Genomic DNA, 19489 nt, shown 5'->3' with positions numbered 1-19489 from the left:
GGTCATATAACCGACATCACTACCAGGCTGGTGGCTTCACACTGGCTAAAGACATCATAATAGGTTTTAAGTACTAGGAAAGGCCCTGAAGTGAAGGCTAAACACAACTAAAACCCAAACAGAATTAAACAAACACTAGTGGTGAGAGACTGCATGAGGTTCATTCATTTAGCAGTTTGATTTGACTCACTTGAGTAACTCGACTGATGAATTTCAGATGGTGGCACAACAGTATAAATATGCTTTGTTAATCTTCTGATTTAATTGACCTTTGGTTTGAATAAGAAAGTCTGCTCTTTGTGACAGGTAATATGAGCACTCTAAATCCTTCAGAGCAATTGACTGTCAGGGTTTGCCATTTCTTTTACAGCTGGGACAAGGAGACGTAAGCCCAGGGGAATATCAACCATGTTGACGCCATGGAGATTGTTCCTCTGCCAGATGGCACTGAACATATTCTATCACATTGCAAAAGGTAAACACCTCTCTGAAATCAGGGTCTGCAATGACAGAGGCTAATTTTCATGAATCACTGCTCTGTGATATAGTGAATATTAACATATGTGCCAGAAATGGTTATGAGGCTGTTGGAAATGATAATGAGTCTCTAAATGACTCTCTTCAAGTATTGAGAGTTCTGATTCACTCAACCTCTTGGAATGACAAGTCACAAGTGAGATTCATTTTAATATCTCATTTGTTTTTGTTGTTGTTGTTTTTTTTCCTTGACAGAAATGAGTTTAAAGAAAGAGCAAATGGATACTTAAATGCTTAAAGTCAGCTTGAAACTGTGTTTGCAACCCATTTTACGTATTTAACATGGAAGTTATGGTACGTGTCCAGAACTCAGTCACTAATAAACTACTCATAATGACTGACAGCTCCAGCGATTGCAAAGGGAGCGTTCTTTGATCGCTTTATTATGGTGGCCCAGTAGTGCACAACACAACGAAATTAAAAAAGCAAATATAAGTTCACAACACAATAGTGATGGGTCGTTCGCGAACGAGCCGGCTCTTTTATGTGAACGTCGGGAGCCGGCTCACATATCTGAAGAGCCGACTCTATTTTTCAAAATATAGCCTATAGAGATTAAATCATTATGTAATGAATGGTTTTAATTTTATTTAAAACAATAGACTAATAATTCAAAGAACAACACAAAAAATTATAATTAGGCTATATAAGCACACACACTCTTTCGTTTCGACTGTCTGATCAGCCTCACGGTCTGTAGTCGAAACTCGGAGGAGAGGAAAAACAGCATTTCTGAATGCAAATCTCTCATAAAATAAAAATATGGCCAGCAGTGTGTGTGTGTGTGTTCATTATGAATAATATATCCTAACTAGTGAGAGCTCATATGGCAATAAAAAAAGAGAAAAAGAGGGACCAGTTTAATCCTTTCAGTTATTTATTTTTCTTTAATATTTAATATGGGTTCTATTATGTTGTTCAGATTTTATTTGTTTTGAATGTTGGTTATACATTAAAAAGTTGTAATTTAAATACAAATGTTTAATAGTATTTTTTTTTTATAACAAATCAATGCATTTTTAAAGAAATTGTGAGACATTGTGAGTATGAGTTCATTTAATAATTTAATTAGAACTGTTTTCACACCTATCATAATCAAAGTCATAGTTAAAACATGTATTATTTAAAGAGCCGTTTGTGAGCCAAAAGAGCCGGCTCTTTTCAGGGAGCTGAGTCAAACGAGCCGGCTCACGAAAAAGAGCCGGAATGCCCATCACTACAACACAACGAAATCAAGCCACAACACAACGGAAATGCTCCCGACCACTAGGGGGCTCTCAGAGCTCGGTAAAGTTAGTTTTCCTTGCCACTGTTCTATAGAGTCGGCAGTAATATCAATACCACGATTAGTTTAAACAGTATGTAACCACCGTATATCGACATGAAATATTAATTCAATATCACCTACGTGCAAAATAGCTTCATATTTATATCTGTGAATGATTTGACGCGCTACCACGGCGCATGATGAAGGGAACGTCTGCCAATCCCACCAAGTGGTTAAAACGTATAATTTGTATTCATTAAAATTACTTTTAACATTTAAAAACAGACAACCAACAGGAACTAACAACCTTTGGAATTTGAACATGTCTGTTTTTAAGAGTTAAAAGTAATTTTAATGAATAAAATTATACGTTTTAACCACTTGGTGGAATTGGTGGATGTTCCCTTTATCATGCGCCGTGGTATCGCGTCAAATCATTCACAAGTATAAATATGAAGCTATTGTGAACGTAGTTGATTTTTAATTAATATTTTATGTCGATATACAATGCTTACATACTTAAAACTAATCATGGTATTAATATCTTTGTAAAACCGTCGACTTTATAGAACAGTGGCAAGGAATAGTAATATTACCGAGCTCTGAGAGCCCCCTAGTGGTCGGGAGCATTTCCGTTGTGTTATGGCTTGATTCCGTTGTGTTGTGGCTTTATTTCGTTGTGTTGTGAACTTATGTTTGCTTTTTTTAATTTCATTGTGTTGTGCACTACTGAGCCACCCACCATACTTTCTTTATATAATATAATAACCGTTTAAATAACAGATTATTTTCATCCTACTAAGAGAAACAATGTGAAGTTGACCGTTTAGTCACTGGTTTGATTTACTGACACATAGACAATATCTGACTGTACATGAATCATTACATCAGATCAGGCATTAGAACAGTTGGAGTAACTCAGTTACTTACATGTTGTTGCATTGCTGTCGAGTCAATTTCGTGAAAGTCTGTTTGCAAAGCCTGCGCCGAAATGAGATTGATTTACCAAAGAATCCATAGTGAAATACCGAATAGAAATAAATGAGGTAATGAAAGGTAATGTTATTTTTGTCCTGTTGTATCACTCTTCTGTCCTCGTCATCTCACTACCACTCCAGTGGGCGGGGCTAATGTTGCAGTGATGAAGTAAGCATTCATTTCTTCTGCGGAGGCGGCGTTTCACCTAGGATCAGTTGTTCATTGGGCCTGGTGTCAATAAAAGCTTTTATTGAACTAACAAGGAAGTTTTCAGTTAAACTTACAGGATATTTTTATAGTATGACGACCTCTTATATATCAAAAGCTTAAGAAAAGTTGATTTCTCAATTCATGACCTCTTTAAAATACAGGTAGATATACAGTATCTACATAGCATTGAAATAAAAGTGACTCCCCCATGTGTTTTAATTAAAGTATGCTATATTATATATAGTACATCATGTCTGTGAAAGTCTCTCTCTTAGTGTCATGCTCTTAAGAATATGCAGAAATATTTTTGAAAAATCCAGTACTTGTTACAATTATCCCTGCTCTGCCCTATTATTATAGAGAAGTTGTTTTATAAATTAGCTGTGCAATCTGTGATTTAATGGATGATTTGTGTTGCCCTCATAATCTAATCAGTCTCTCATCTGAACGGCAGCCAGTTTATGCCTGGGTGGTCAAGATATATTCGCCACGGTCAGAGAGAACAGTCCCACTGGAGAGTTCATAGCCAACCTCAGTATCAACGGAGACCCTGGAGCCAGTAGCATCCGTCTGTGTCTCACAGGAGAAAACGCTGACTGGTTTTACCTTGAAGGCCGAACAATCCGACTCAACTCGTCGTTTTCAAGGACTTTGGATCGAGAGGTGATTAACACAAATAGTGGATGTTAGCATGTGGAGGGAAGCCAAAATAACACAGAAGCTTTAGGACTTTAAAACAGCCAGCCAACACATTGGAAGCATTTTAAGCTATAGTTTAGGGTTTTAAAATAGAACTTATATAAATTTTATTATTAGTTACCTTTGGTTGGTTACCTTGGTTACCTTTATTTTACCAGATTTGACTGTTGCAAAGCAGAAAACATTACAACATTAAAGTAGACTTAAAATACATACATTTCTGTTTTAAGTCTGTAAATTAAAAAAAAAATAATCTAAAAGGCAGTATTGTCATTTTTGTTTTACAAGGGCTGCATTGATTTGATCAAAATACAGTAAAAATAGTAATGTTGTGAAATTTGATTACAGTTTAAAATAACTGTTTTCTATTTAATATATATATTTGTAATATATAATTTATAAAATATATAAATGTAATTTATCCCTGTGATGCAGAGCATCAGCATCATTACTCCAGTCTTAGGTTTTTAAAAGTGTAAAAACATATTAGAGATTAATTTTAAGTTTTATTAAGTGTTAACTATTATATTATGTGGTTTTTATAATCAATTAACACTGTTTTTGTCATTTTTTGCAAGATGGACAAAATTTGTCACCAAAAAGTAATTTGGTTTAACCAAAATAAACTTAGAATAAACTATTATCATTCATTGGAGTGGATGCATATATATTTATCATTGTAGTTATCGTTCTTAGTGTGAACGGGCCTTAAAGGTGCTAAATAGGATGTTTTGTTTCATACATTTTTGCAATATTACTTGAAACTGTCTTTACTAACTGATAAAAGACTATTTATTAGGTGCACTGAAAGGAATAATATTAATATACATCATCTGTGCACGAGGTAGGGCCTTAAAAACATCAGCCAATCGCGTAAACGATTGGCCCTCTGGCTTGTCAATCACTGCCGTGACGTTCCTTGTGAGAGACGTGCGCGGCTGCGCGCTCCAGTAACTTTCCACACTCTACAGGCGCCGCATGCAATGTTTTTGTCAGGAGTAACAACTGCAGATTATGAGTTACCTGCGGTGAGTCCGACATAATGAATCCACTAACTCGACACAGCGAATGCCGGTGGTAAACACTCGTGTTCCAATACAAGTGTTTACGAGTTTTGGGAGGCGTTCCCTTGAAATGAGCTGTGAAGAAGGGGGGTTGTTCTAACGCATGCGCTCATTTCTTTGGTTTCTCAGTCGACGAAAAAATCCTATTTAGCACCTTTAAGGGTCACATGATCCTTCAGAAATCATTCTAATATGATTTGGTCTTTTTTTTTTTTCTTTGAATATAAAGTTTAAAGGAACAGCACTCATTTTAAATGGAAATATATTGTAACATTATAAATGTTTTCACTGTCACTTTTGATTAATTCAATGCATCCTTTATGAATAAATATATTAATTTATTTCAGAAAGTAAATATCTTACTGACCCCAAACTTTTGAACGGTAGTGTAAATAAAGGCGTACCAGTATGTGTATGTTCCAATGACAATCTGAGGTGGATAATTTTGCAACTGTGAAATGAAATGACTATATAAACACTAACCCCCCAATGTGACCTAATGTTTTATTCTTGTGGTAATTTACAGGTGCTGGGATCAGTCCTGATAGCTGCTTTGACATGTTATGAAGATGAAATAATAAGGGTATGGTGCACTGCAAAAATAATAATACTTAATGATACTAGAGTGCAATTAACCCGGAGGTTCTTATTTCAGAGTCGATATCGAGTCATGGTGGAGATATTGAATGAAAACGACAACATGCCACATTTCCTTGAAGACACCATTCAACCACGATATATAAGTGAGGTCTGTTTTTCTCCAGATTTGACTCTATATTGAATTATTTCGGGATTAAACTCGTGTTTGAAATGAATCATTTTAAAGAATCATGAGTTATTATATCTTACATCTAAATCTCTTCCCACAGCTGCTGACTGTAAACTCAATGGTGTTCACAGTGAAAGCCAGAGACGGCGATGGAGACACAATCACTTATATGATTGACAAATCTACAGTGAGTGGCACAATAGGGACAAAATTACAGAGGAAAGGCTGAATTAAAGGTTTTGCAGTAGCCTTAATCAATCTGTCAGCATTGACTGACTACTCCGCATGGCTCCGAACCTGCTCTATACAGAGGCTTCAGAGTGTTTTTGTTATTAGTGAACCACCACAATCTAAGAGAACATTGCCAGCACTGTGTGTCTCTCTCTCATCCAGGCTGATGCCAGCTATTTTAGGATCGATCTGCCCAACAGCGGGATGGTGATCCTGGATAAACCTTTGGACTATGAGACTAAAACCCAGCTGCAGGTGGTCATAGTTGCTGTGGTATGTTAAACATATACATATGCTTAGAAGGAATCAGAATTAAGGAAGGACGATTTGAACTGCCCTTCCTGCTGTTTAAATCAACAGGAAATGACCACAAGAGAAAGGTACAGCACAACAGCTACGGTCACCGTGAATGTTCTAGACGGCGATGACCAGTATCCACAGTTTCAGCCGTGCGCACCTGTTTATGAAGATGGAGATCATAATATCTGCACCAACCCTGTGTACAGTGTCAACATCACAGAGACAGATGAGGTATGAGGTATTTTAGTTTTTTCAATTAAAGGTGCCCTAGAACTTTTTTTTAAAAAGATGTAATATAAGTGTCACGATCACCTGTGAGAGTGCCCTTCAGCCATTAGAGGGCACTCCGTCCCGGACTGTCATTTCTACCTGTCTCATGGACTACATTCCCCATACACACTTCCCGGACTAATCACCACTCATCATTGCACCCAGCTGTTGTGTATTTGGTCATTAGTGTCTGTCTATTTAGTTTGAGTGTTTGCTGTCTGTATTTGTGGTTCATTGTTTGAGGTCACCCTTGTGTCTGATCCCTGGTTTTTCTTGTTCTCCCGTTTTGGTTTGTAGTTTTCTTGTTTTATGTTTGGACTGTTGTTTATGGATTCTGACCCCTGCCTGTATCTTGGACTACGTTTTTGGAATTGCCCTTATTAAATTATTGCTGCTATTGGATCTACCTTCTGTCTTTCTTCGTGCCGTGACAGAATGAACCACCAACACAGATCCAGCAGCATGAGGATTCTTCGACCAGCCACTTGCGGGGAGCGTGTGGCATTGCTTGGGGCAGTGATGGCTCTACGCCAGGAGGGAGAAGAAGTACGGTGCTTCTCTCAGAGGTTTTGGACGGTGGCAGTGGCGCTAAGATATAATGATGAGGCACTCAAGGACATTTTCAGTGCAGGTCTGGATGACCCATTGCCCCAATGGGAGATGAAGGGGCTTCAAATCTTGGACTTCTGGGGTTTTGTTAGCTATCTCTCTCATAGAGCCCAGTGGGCAACTGATGCTCAGCCAGAATGCACTCCAGCCCGTGAATCCGTTCCTGAGGCCACTAAAGAGGTGGACGCTGAATCTCCGCTTCCCACACGGAGGAGAGGGAAGAGGAGGAGGAAGGTTCCAGCCAGTGAGTCCGCTCCAGCCAGTGATTCCGCTCCAGAGCCCGCTCCGGTCAGTGATTCCGCTCCAGAGCCCGCTCCGGTCGGTGAGTCCGCTCCAGAGCCCGCTCCGGTCGGTGAGTCCGCTCCAGAGCCCGCTCCGGTCGGTGAGTCCGCTCCAGAGCCCGCTCCGGTCGGTGAGTCCGCTCCAGAGCCCGCTCCGGTCGGTGAGTCCGCTCCAGAGCCCGCTCCGGTCGGTGAGTCCGCTCCAGAGCCCGCTCCGGTCGGTGAGTCCGCTCCAGAGCCCGCTCCGGTCGGTGAGTCCGCTCCAGAGCCCGCTCCGGTCGGTGAGTCCGCTCCAGAGCCCGCTCCGGTCGGTGAGTCCGCTCCAGAGCCCGCTCCGGTCGGTGATTCCGCTCCAGAGCCCGCTCCGGTCGGTGATTCCGCTCCAGAGCCCGCTCCGGTCGGTGAGTCCGCTCCAGAGCCCGCTCCGGTCGGTGAGTCCGCTCCAGAGCCCGCTCCGGTCGGTGAGTCCGCTCCAGAGCCCGCTCCGGTCGGTGAGTCCGCTCCAGAGCCCGCTCCGGTCGGTGAGTCCGCTCCAGAGCCCGCTCCGGTCGGTGAGTCCAGTCCAGAGTCCGCTCCGGCCAGTGAGCCCACTTCAGAGACCGCTCCGGTCAGTGAGTCCAGTTTGGGTGAGCCACTGCCTCACTCTCGTAAGCGGAGGAGGAGGAGGAGGAGGAAGAGGGCTTCCTCCGATCTGCAAGACCCTCCGACCATAGAGACTGCTCTGGCTTCACCAAACTGGTCAGTTCCTCCAGCACCGCCCTGGTGTTCAGTGAGGTACCCGGGATCTGGCCCACCATCCCTCCCCCTGATCCTCCTCCGGTCCACCTCCCTCCTGAGTTTTTTGTGTTTTTGTTTGTTGTCTGGTGGAGCGTCTGGTAGCCGCTCCTTTGAGGGGGGGTAATGTCACGATCACCTGTGAGAGTGCCCTTCAGCCATTAGAGGGCACTCTGTCCCGGACTGTCATTTCTACCTGTCTCATGGACTACATTCCCCATACACACTTCCCGGACTAATCACCACTCATCATTGCACCCAGCTGTTGTGTATTTGGTCATTAGTGTCTGTCTATTTAGTTTGAGTGTTTGCTGTCTGTATTTCTGGTTCATTGTTTGAGGTCACCCTTGTGTCTGATCCCTGGTTTTTCTTGTTCTCCCGTTTTGGTTTGTAGTTTTCTTGTTTTATGTTTGGACTGTTGTTTATGGATTCTGACCCCTGCCTGTATCTTGGACTACGTTTTTGGAATTGCCCTTATTAAATTATTGCTGCTATTGGATCTACCTTCTGTCTTTCTTCGTGTCGTGACAATAAGTCTAAGGTGTCCCCTGAATGTGTCTGTGAAGTTTCAGCTCAAAATACCCCATAGATTTTTTTTTATTCATTTTTTTTAACTGCCTATTTTGGGGCATCATTATAAATGAGCCGATTCAGGGTGTGTGGCCCTTTAAATCTGGTGCTCCACGCCCCACGGAGCTCGCGCTTGCCTTGAACAGTGCATAAACAAAGTTCACACAGCTAATATAACCCTCAAATGGATCTTTACAAAGTGTTCGTCATGCATGCATCGGATTATGTGAGTATTGTATACTGTTATATTGATTACATTTGATTCTGAATGAATTTGAGGCTGTGATCCGTGGCTAACGGCTAATGCTATACTGTTGGAGAGATTTAGAAAGAATAAGGTTGTGTTTATGCATTATACAGACTGCAAATGTTTGAAAATGAAAATAGCGACGGCTCTTGTCTCCGTGAATACAGTAATAGACGATGGTAACTTTAACCACATTTAACAGTACATTAGCAACATGCTAACGAAACATTTAGAAAGACAATTTACAAATATCACTAAAAATATCATGATATCATGGATCATGTCCGTTATTAGCGCTCCATCTGCCATTTTTTGCTATTGTCCTTGCTTGCTTACCTAGCCTGATGATTCATCTGTGCACATCCAGATGTTAATACTGGCTGCCCTTGTCTAATGCCTTTCATAATGTTGGGAACATGGGCTGGCCTATGCTAATATTGGGGGCGTACCCCCCGACTGTTACGTAACAGTCGGTGTTATGTTGAGATTCGCCTAATCGTTCGCCTAATCGTTGAGATTAGGTCTTTTAAACAAATGAGATTTATATAGGAAGGAGGAAAAAATGGAGTTTGAGACTCACTGTATATCATTTCCATGTACTGAACTCTTGTTATTTAACTATGCCAAGATAAATAAAATTTTTCATTCGAGGGCACCTTTAATATTTTTATTCAGCAAGGATGGATTAATTGATCAAAAGTGACAGTAAATATAGTTATAATGTTACAAAAAAATTCTATTTCAAATAAATGCTGTTTATTTAAAGCTGTTTATTCCAGAAAAATACACAGCTTGTAAATTTGTATTTTACAATTCAGCGTTTCCATCACGTGAATACATTACATTTTAAAATGTATTCAAATAGAAAACCAAGTAAATGTAGCCTTAAGCATAAGAGACTTCTTTCAAAAATATTAAAAGATCTTGCCAACCCCAAAATTTTGAATGGTAGTGTATATGGAAGGCTGATTCTGACAATTTTAAATTAATAAATGAATAAAATTTTAAACATAACCAGATGTACCACATTAACTGCCAGCAAAGTATGTGCCAAAATTAAATGATGGTTAAGTTTGATAAAATGATGATAAAAATGTTTTACATTTTGTAAAGAAAGTAGCGGTGCTATGAAGCTTGTGGGCTTTTACCAAGGTCTTCCAGACATAAAAATGTTTGTAGCATGTTGCTATATGGTTGCTTACTGGGTCAGAAGAGTTTGCTATGGCTCAGTCCCTCCTACAATGTAAGTCTATGGGATGTCTTTACCTGTATGATTTAAAATTGTATGTATGATTGTTGATTTGAGGTATGAAAGAAGATGACTATATGCTTAGCTTAATTATGTGGGGTTTGAGGTTTTTCAGATCCCTACAGTAAGTATGAACAAAGAAATAGTGATTCTTGCCTATTTATTTTTTGTTTTTATAATTTAGGATGCTGTGCTTTATTTTTCTCCGGGTCCCATTCATGCTGAAGATGGAGATAAAGACATACTGACCCCTCTGGTCTACAGTATTCTGTCAGGTGAGTTTACTGTAAGTTGCATTGATTTATAGACTGTTTAACTCTTTAAATCTACATTATATCTTTTTACTCAAAATGACTTTATAGGTGATGATAGTGGCAGATTTACAATCGACTCGAAAACAGGAGAGATCTCTCTCAGACAACGTGTGGAAAACAGACTCCTCACCCCTTCATTCAGGCTTCGCATAATGGTAAGACAGGATAATGTCTATGTTTATGAACAACAAAGTCATGGCTGATTTAACACGCTGTTCTGTTGTATAGGGGTAACAAGGACACAGTATGGAAGTGCTTCACATGAAGAAATACAATAAAAAGAAAATTGCATTCAATATAAATGTGTGGGTTATGTGACACAATGATGACATCAATGGTCTCATCATATTTACCCTTTGCAAACTCCAACAGGCTGCGCAGGTGAACGACCCAAAGAAATATTCGGTGGCAACAGCACTGGTGCATGTGGTGTCGGAGAACCTGTTTCCTCCATTCTTCAACAAGACCGTCTACAAAGGGTTCCTCATTGAGAGCTCCAGCCCTGCTACTCTGGTCACTACTTATGGGAACCAAGTCCTGGTGGTCCAGGCCTTTGACAGGGACTTTAAAGATGTAGAGTGAAAACATTTCCCTTAATAGGAAACACTTAACAAAAATTGTCTGCAAACCTTCATTTTGAGCATTTTCTCTCTTTTTTTCCCCACTGTCTTGCAGGGAATAAACCCAAAAATCCGTTACACAATGCAACCCTTGACGGGTAGCAGTAAACTGTATCACATTACCCAGGATGGCATTGTGATTGCAAAGACGGACCAGCTCAGAGCGTTCGACCGACATATCCTAGAGGTGACAGTCGTGACCTACTTGTGCTTTAACCACATACAAAGCAGCAAGAGTTTGTATTGAAATAGCTATGAATGTGTGCAAGTAACAGCAGTAACACATGGACCCTGACAGGATTACATTTGTCTGATGATGTGATGATGTTTTTTTTTTGTTTTTTTTTCTCATAGGTGATTGCAACAGATGAAGAGTCAGGTGAGGCTGCACACGCTTCAGTGGACATTGAAGTTCTACAGAAAGGAATTCCAGGTAAATTCTCTTAAGGGTAATTTTTTTATCTAATTTCTGTAAAATCCATGTTACTTAATCACAGTTAACTATCTGTCTGAATTATTTTTTAACAAGGAAATATTTTGTCCTGCTAAATTAAAAAAAAAAAAAAAAACTTTATTTAAAAAAAAATAAAAAAAGAGGTTATAAAATAAAATTTAATAAATTGGAAACTCTGTACTTCAAAAAAACAATTCAATTTATGTTTATAAATAGCGATACTTTATTGATACAACTCTTATGAACTGAAATTGCATGAATCATTATAATTGATCTTTTAATATTGCTCTTAAAAGTTAGTCAGTCCTCATTATTAGAGTCAGTTATGCACTCTTCTTCTTGGCCATTTGCGTTCATTTTTTCAGAAAATGTTATTCACAAACAGAATTTTGGAAATGAACATTTTCATTTAAAGGTGCCATTGAACGTTTTTTTACAAGATGTAATATAAGTCTAAGGTGTCCCCTTAATGTGTCTGTGAAGTTTCAGCTCAAAATACCCCATAGATTTTTTTTAATTAATTTTTTTAACTGCCTATTTTGGGGTATCATTAACTATACACTGATTCATGCTGTGGCCCCTTTAAATGCTCACGCTCCATGCCCATGGAGCTCGCGCTTGCCTTGAACAGCATAAAAAAAGTTCAAACAGCTAATATAACCCTCAAAATGGATCTTTACAAAGTGATCGTCATGCAGCTTGTCTAATTGCGTAAGTACAGTGTTTATTTGGATGTTTACATTTGATTCTGAATGAGTTTGAGGCTATGTTCTGTGGCTAACGGCTAATGCTACACTGTTGGAGAGATTTATAAAGAATGAAGTTGTGTTTATGAATTATACAGACTGCAAGTGTTTAAAAATGAAAATAGCGACGGCTCTTGTCTCCGTGAATACAGTAAGAAACGATGGTAACTTTAACCACATTTAACAGTACATTAGCAACATGCTAACGAAACATTTAGAAAGACAGTTTACAAATATTACTAAAAATATCATGATATCATGTCAGTTATTATTGCTCCATCTGCCATTTTTCGCTGTTGTCCTTGCTTGCTTACCTAGTCTGATGATTCAGCTGTGCACAGATCCAGACGTTCTGCCCTTGTCTAATGCCTTGAACATGGGCTGGCATATGCAAATATTGGGGTCATACATATTAATGATCCTGACTGTTATGTAACAGTCTGTGTTATGTTGAGATTCGCCTGTTCTTCGGAGGTCTTTTAAACAAATGAGATTTATATAAGAAGGAGGAAACAATGGAGTTTGAGACTCACTGTATGTCATTTCCATGTACTGAACTCTTGTTATTTAACTATGCCGAGGAAAATTCAATTTTTAATTCTAGGGCACCTTTAAATAACTGCAGTTACATAATGTGCATGTCTTGTGCATGTAACTTATCATAGATGCACAGAAAAAATCCAGATGTAGAAGAAATGTGTTTAATAGTGTTAGGGTGCAATTCTTCTGCATGTGTATTTAAAGTGTGAAGGAAAATAATATTTTGCCACAATGGCTACACCATATACAGAGGGTTAAACCCTATAAAATTATAATTCACATAGAACGTTCATCTGGTTAATTTGATTATTCCTGGTTGATTTTTAAGAGGCATGACTAAAGTGTTAAATTAGATTGATTACATTACTGCCCTACTTTTGGCAGTCGTTCAAAGCCAAACTAAATGATAAATGACTTAGAGGTGTAAGACACAGAACTGTCTTACACAGAAGAACAAGGCTTTGTGAGTAATCATAGATTTTTTTCCCACTTTAAACTCTCGGACAGTTCCTAGAAGTCCATTTGGAGAAGAACGGCTGTTTGGAGATATGGACGCAGGAATGGCCGGTGGCATTGCTGCCCTTGTTCTTATAGTGGCTGTGACAGTACTGTTTATTTGCCTCTGGCTGGCCAAGAGACGAAGAGAAAGACGGGATCCAGCAGACAGGGGCGCAGTAGCCCTAGGGAAGCATCCGAATGTGGTAAGAGCGAATATATCAAAGATATTGAGTAATACCATTTATTTACATCCCATACATACTTTAGCCCATTTGAGGCACGTCAGTCCACTTGGCGGCCATCTTTGCTACACCATCATAGCAATTTTCTGCAGTATCTTGGCAATAGGCATACAAGTACAGCTCCTTTCTGCTTTAATGGGGAAAAGATGAAACCCAGTGTGTTCACAAAATAGTAGTTTATGGAGAATTTGGTTCAAAATATGAAATGTTAGGAAAGTAGGAGAAGATCTTGTGGCTGTTTTGTTTAATATAATAAATTGTGGTTTTGCATGCAAACAAAACAACAGATGCCTTATGTTTGAGAACAAAAGCGTTTTTCATCTGTGAGCTGTTCAAAGATGAAAAAAATTATTTAGTCACGTGACTCACTTAGGCAGTCACCTGATTTTTGATGCAAATCAAGGAATTTATTCGGTAAATGTTTTTCTGTTGTGTTTTATTAGCCTTGTGGGGTTGCACTAGCCCCAACTCAACCCAACAAAATAAATGAAATTAAAAAAAAATGTATTCACCTGAAGCAAACGTAAACGTTTTTGTTCATTTTAATTGTTAAGATTTCTTTTTGGTTTCAAACCAGTATTTTTTTGAGAGCGTCAAAGGTTTCTATTTACACTGTGTTTGTGCGTCATTGAGCAATGTGGCCAATCACAAACATATTTGTTTTTTTTTTGTTGTTTTTTTTCTAATGCAATGGCAAATCAGAGGTGTTTAAGTTAAAATCCACTCACCACTCGTGAATGCTCTCATTATAACAAACAAAATGTAGACATTGTTTAAATAAGAGATTCATTGTGCAGTCAGCTAAAATCCCACAAACAGTATGCTAGCTTTTCTTTTAAAATAAACAGTGAGGTTTGTGAAATTAGTTTGTGAATGTAGACACTTTAATAAGAAATAATTTATTAATTAGTGTTTATGCTCGGATGTTTAGGTTGTAGACCTTTGCTCTAAATAAGAAAATACCTCATTGAACCAACTCAATTTCAAAATATAACATTATTAGCTAACAGTAAAAGAATATATTGGGTTTTAATTGGAGGAAGACAACAGTATTATGAACAAAAAACACTTGAAACACTTCAGAAATGATGACAACAATGCTTGTCGTCTTCCCCTCACATTCCTCTTTAATTCCTCTTGTAGAGCTTAAGATGGTTTCAGCAGGTAAGTACCTGACATTAAGTAGCTAGACGTGCTCTGCAATATCACTGTCCCTTGTGAAGGTGAGATGTGTTTTCTGTGAAACTGAAAGCCGTATACTCCTGATAGTCTGGTTTAAATGGGATTGTCAGTGTTACAGTTCCTCATAAATATGATGTACCATTTAAGCTGGTCAGTATACGAAGCACAGCCCCCTGTGTCTGATGGTTTGGTATATTTCACTGTGTCTTATTTGGTGTGAAATCATGTAGATAGGCGTTTTGTATTTGTGTATGTGTATTTTTAATAAACACTGTTGAAAATGTTGTAGTAATTGTTAATTATGTTGTGTTGATTTAGACTGATTCTGATTCTTGAGAGATGAGACAAAACATGCCCCACATTTCAGTTGATATTGAAGATCACTAAAATGATCTGTATAGCATTTCAACTTCATTTACAATTTACTTGATCAAAATTAATAAAATAAGTTTATATTAAAGGATTAGTTCACTTTCTGATTAAAATTTCCTGATAATTTATTCACCCCATGTCATCCAAGATGTCCATGTCTTTCTTTCTTCAATCAAAAAGAAATTAAGGTTTTTGATGAAAACATTCCAGGATTATTCTCCTTATAGTGGACTTCAATGGCCTCCAAACGGTTGAAGGTCAAAATGACAGTTTCAGTGCAGCTTCAAAGGGCTTTAAACGATACCAGACAAGGAATAAAGGTCTTATCTAGCGAAACGATCTGTCATTTTTGAAAAAAATGTAAATGTATATGCTTTATATAAATAAATGATCGCCTTCCAAGTGGTTCTGCCAAAACCACACTTTTGTATTCTTCAAAAAGTTTATGCTGTATGTCCTACACCTTCTCTATTCTACTTACGGAATGAACGCAGCGCCAGTTCCGTTTTTTCCCTAAGTAGATTTTTTGAAGAATAATCCTGGAATGTTTTCATCAAAAACCTTAATTTCTTTTCAACAGAAGAAAGAAGGGCATGGACATCTTGGATGACATGGGGGTGAGTAAATTATCAGGAAAATTTTATTTGAAAGTGAACTAATCCTTTAATTACAACATGGATATTTTGTCATGATGGTAGCGACAGTTCAATAGATTAACTGAAAATCTGTCTGATATTATCCTGTATTTAATGTAGTTTTAATCGTAGCTTATATTTGCACATTTCTATAATAAATATTTCACATTATAGTTTACATTATTTTTCGATCTGACAGCACACATTTTGTGAGAATAGCAGCAGAAGGAAAGTGCATCAAAAGATTCATCCAAAATAATTACCATGTATACAAAAAACACAATTTTGTCCCATGTCTCAAGAATCAGCAGTACACATAACTGCTCAATAATCAGCGCTGGACCTCAGCAGTGGATTTGACCTGTCAATATGTCAAGGTTGTTCGAGGAGACCCTAAATGCCCTTTCTCCGTGGTCAACAGGTCAATTCAGGACGTTCCATATCACTCTTAGAGGACGTCTCCTTCCACAACGAGGCGTTCATTGACCACGAATACACCAATGGTTTGTACACCAAAAGAGATGACATGCTCCCTCCGCCGACCAGGACATTTGAGACTAAGAGATCTGCGCCACCTCAAGACGTGCTGCCAATCCTGGTGCTTCCAGAAAAAACATCCGTAAACATCTCATCTTCAGCTCTGACCAATGGGAAAGGATTTGCAAAATCAGTCTCTTTTAAAGACGAAGAAGGAATGACAAAGGACAGTTTGCCTAAAAATGAAGAAGGACAAATTGCAGTTGTATGTAATCAAATAGAGACCAGAGCGGATATTTTGATGCCTGTTGTACAGCAGGAAACTTTTACTATTGCTACAGAAGTGGAGAATCCTGCAGAAAAAGGGGATATTTGTTGGGCAAATCCTTCTGTAGGTCCAAGAGAGGAATATATCATCACTAATGAGGATGATGAAGATGACAATGATCCATACAAAAACATGGCTTCTGTTATTTACAGTAGCGATGATGAAGACGATCAGCCAAATGATTTAAGGCACTATTACAAACATGGGCGAAACCAGTTTTCAATAGACAACATAAAGACCATCGAACGGCAAACGGAGGATTCGGATGAATCGCATGCCTGATTCTTCAAGCTCTGTGAATGACTCATTTGATTTTAAACTATTTGAACAAGTTGCTTTCATTAAAAAAATCCAAATCCTTACATGTTTAAACCTATGGACAAGGCTCCAAAGGAAAGATATACATAAAAACAGCTCATTAAAAAGGACATAAATATGTTTTATTTGTTTTTAAACTCTAGAGAAAAAAAAAAAGGTTGTTTGAAGTTGGCTGAAATGTCATTGTTTTAAAGAAATTGTTAAAGGGTGAGTTCACCCAAAAATGAAAATAGTGTCATTTATTACTTACCCTCACTCCGTTCCACACCCGTAAGACCTTCGTTAATCTTCGGAACACAAATTAAGATATTTTAGTTGAAATCCGATGGCTCAGTGAGGCCTGCATAGCCAACAGTGACATTTTCTCTCTCAAGATCCATAAAGGTACTAAAAACATATTTAAATCAGTTCATGTGAGTACAGTGGTTCAATATTAATATTATAAAGTGACGAGAATATTTTTGGTGTGCCAAAAAAAACTAAATAATGACTTATATAGTGATAACCGATTTGAAAACACTGCTTCAGGAAGCTTCGGAACATTATGAATCAGCGTGTCGAATCAGCGTTTCGGAGCGCCAAAGTCACGTGATTTCAGCAGTTTGGCAGTTTGACACGCAATCCGAATCACGATTCGACACGCTGATTCATTATGCTCCGAAGCTTCCTGAAGCAGTGTTTTGAAATCGGCCATCACTAAATAAGTCCTTATTTTGTTTCGTTTTTTGGCACACCAAAAATATTCTCGTCGCTTTATAATATTAATATTGAACCACTGTACTCACATGAACTGATTTAAATATGTTTTTAGTATTAATGAATCTTGAGAGAGGAAATGTCATTGTTGGCTATGCAGGCCTCACTGATCCATTGGATTTCAACAAAGATATCTTAATTTGTGTTCCAAAGATTAATGAAGGTCTTACGGGTATGGAACGGCATAAGGGTGAGTAATAAATGACATTATTTTCATTTTTGGGGGAACTAATCCTTTAAGGCCCCGTGCTTTTTTCTTTTAAAATGGCGTTTTAAACGATCCTCATCTACACTGGCGTTTCAGAAACGATTTCCGTAAAACGCATGTCACATGACCGTTCACGCGCACCGGACATGCGCGTACAAGTGTAAACAGTTGCATCTTGTGCATGTAGGCAGCTGCAGTATTTAAAAATGTGGAGTTGGCTGCTAAAAATGACAACAAAGACCGCAAAGATTGCCTTTCATTCTCCATGTTATTGTTTACACGGTCGTCAAGGATACGCAGAGCGAACGTGGACCGCCACGCCAGCGTTTTCAAAGGTCTCCGTTTTCGAGGTATCCGTAGCAAAACTTGTGCGTTTTAAAATGAAAACGCACTAGTGTAAACGGGGCCTAAGTTTATGTTTCTAGAGAGTTGCGCTTTTTTCTTGGGTTTGAGTTGAAACTCTTCTACAGTTTGTTGAGTACCTCAATTTTTGTTTTTATTCAATGTTTTCATCATGCTGGAGTGGTAAGGAAATATTGTGCACATGTTCAGCCTTAATTAAGAATACGTTTAAATGAAGTTTTGATGACTGTGTCTTTGAGAAAAGAAGAAATTTCATCCACCTCTAATGTATTTTAAATTAAGACTGGCCTTGCAGTCAAGCCCTGAAACTTGACAAAAATTAAGTTTGTTGTAAATAAATGTAGTAGAATTTGGGCCTGTCTGCTGTCGACTGGTTTCTTAACCAACTGTCAAAAGGTTGAAATGGCCTGTCATTTTCTATTTAGTATTTCAATAGTAAAACCAAGCTGGAGAACAGAATATTCTGTGCCAAAACTGATACATTTCCATGTTTGACTTGCCCCAAATATAATCTTGTTAAATATTCTGCTGCAAAATGTTACAGTTGCTGTTGGAAATATGATATATGATGGAATAGATTCTGGAGATCATGTGAACGGCAAATGGCTTTTGTATATACATTATTTGGATCTAAAATGCAAAATTTCATACTTTTTTTTACTTTGGGAAAAGATCTTGGATTCAGCACAGCAAAGTCTTTGTAGAGGTAAAACTGCTTAAAGGCTTCAAATGGTTTTGACAAGGGTGCAAGGTTAATCTTTTATTTGAACATAATATTATAGCTGCTCTGAAAACTTCTCATATGTGTAATTTCTCTGTTTGTCCACAGGAGGCATCATCACCCATCTCTCCTCGCTCTGTTTTGTAGGAATTAAACAACACAATCATAAGACCATCATGAGGGACTGAATCACAAGAGCACATGGAGGTGAACATACAGTTTGCCTTCACAACTCTATTGAAGAATCTGTTTTGTGGCGTTTTGGCTTTGCATGGAAGGATACAGTGGCATACAGTCCCATGGCAGCTCATATGTTGTCTGTCTTTTAAAGGAACTTTTGGAACTAAGTTAATTTTAACTTGAATTATATATGTAATTTTGAAAGCATTTCAAATGTCATTATATGTACACCTTTCAAAAGTTTAAGGTTGGTAAGATTTTTTTTTAATGTTTTTGAAGTGTCTAATGCTCACCAAGGCTGCATTTATTTGATCAAAACAGTAAAAATGAAAACAGTAAAAATGAAATATTATTACAATTTAAAATAGCTTTTTTATATTTAAATGTAATATATTCCTGTAATGGTAAAGCTGACTTTTCAGCATCATTACTCCAGTCTTCAGTGTCACTTGATCCTTCAGAAATCATTTTAATAAGTTG

At 38.2% G+C, this 19489-nt stretch overlaps 1 protein-coding gene across 1 annotated transcript; it reads left to right on the top strand.

The window, feature by feature from the left end:
• Positions 1–408: 408 nt before the first annotated feature.
• Positions 409–18983, top strand: cdhr5-rs (cadherin-related family member 5, related sequence). Its single transcript, XM_067392318.1, has 14 exons — positions 409–475; positions 3447–3655; positions 5282–5338; positions 5411–5503; positions 5625–5711; positions 5918–6028; positions 6116–6286; positions 10240–10330; positions 10418–10524; positions 10742–10942; positions 11045–11176; positions 11344–11422; positions 13237–13430; positions 18938–18983. Exons 1-14 carry the CDS (start codon positions 409–411, stop codon positions 18974–18976), a joined length of 1638 nt encoding a protein of 545 aa, XP_067248419.1. The 3' UTR covers positions 18977–18983.
• The last annotated feature ends 506 nt before the right edge of the window (positions 18984–19489 follow it).

The sequence above is a fragment of the Chanodichthys erythropterus genome, chromosome 8 (assembly GCF_024489055.1).
Source record: "Chanodichthys erythropterus isolate Z2021 chromosome 8, ASM2448905v1, whole genome shotgun sequence".
NCBI lineage: Eukaryota > Metazoa > Chordata > Actinopteri > Cypriniformes > Xenocyprididae > Chanodichthys > Chanodichthys erythropterus.
Note: the sequence above shows the minus strand (reverse complement) of the source record. Positions and strands in the feature narration are given on the sequence as shown.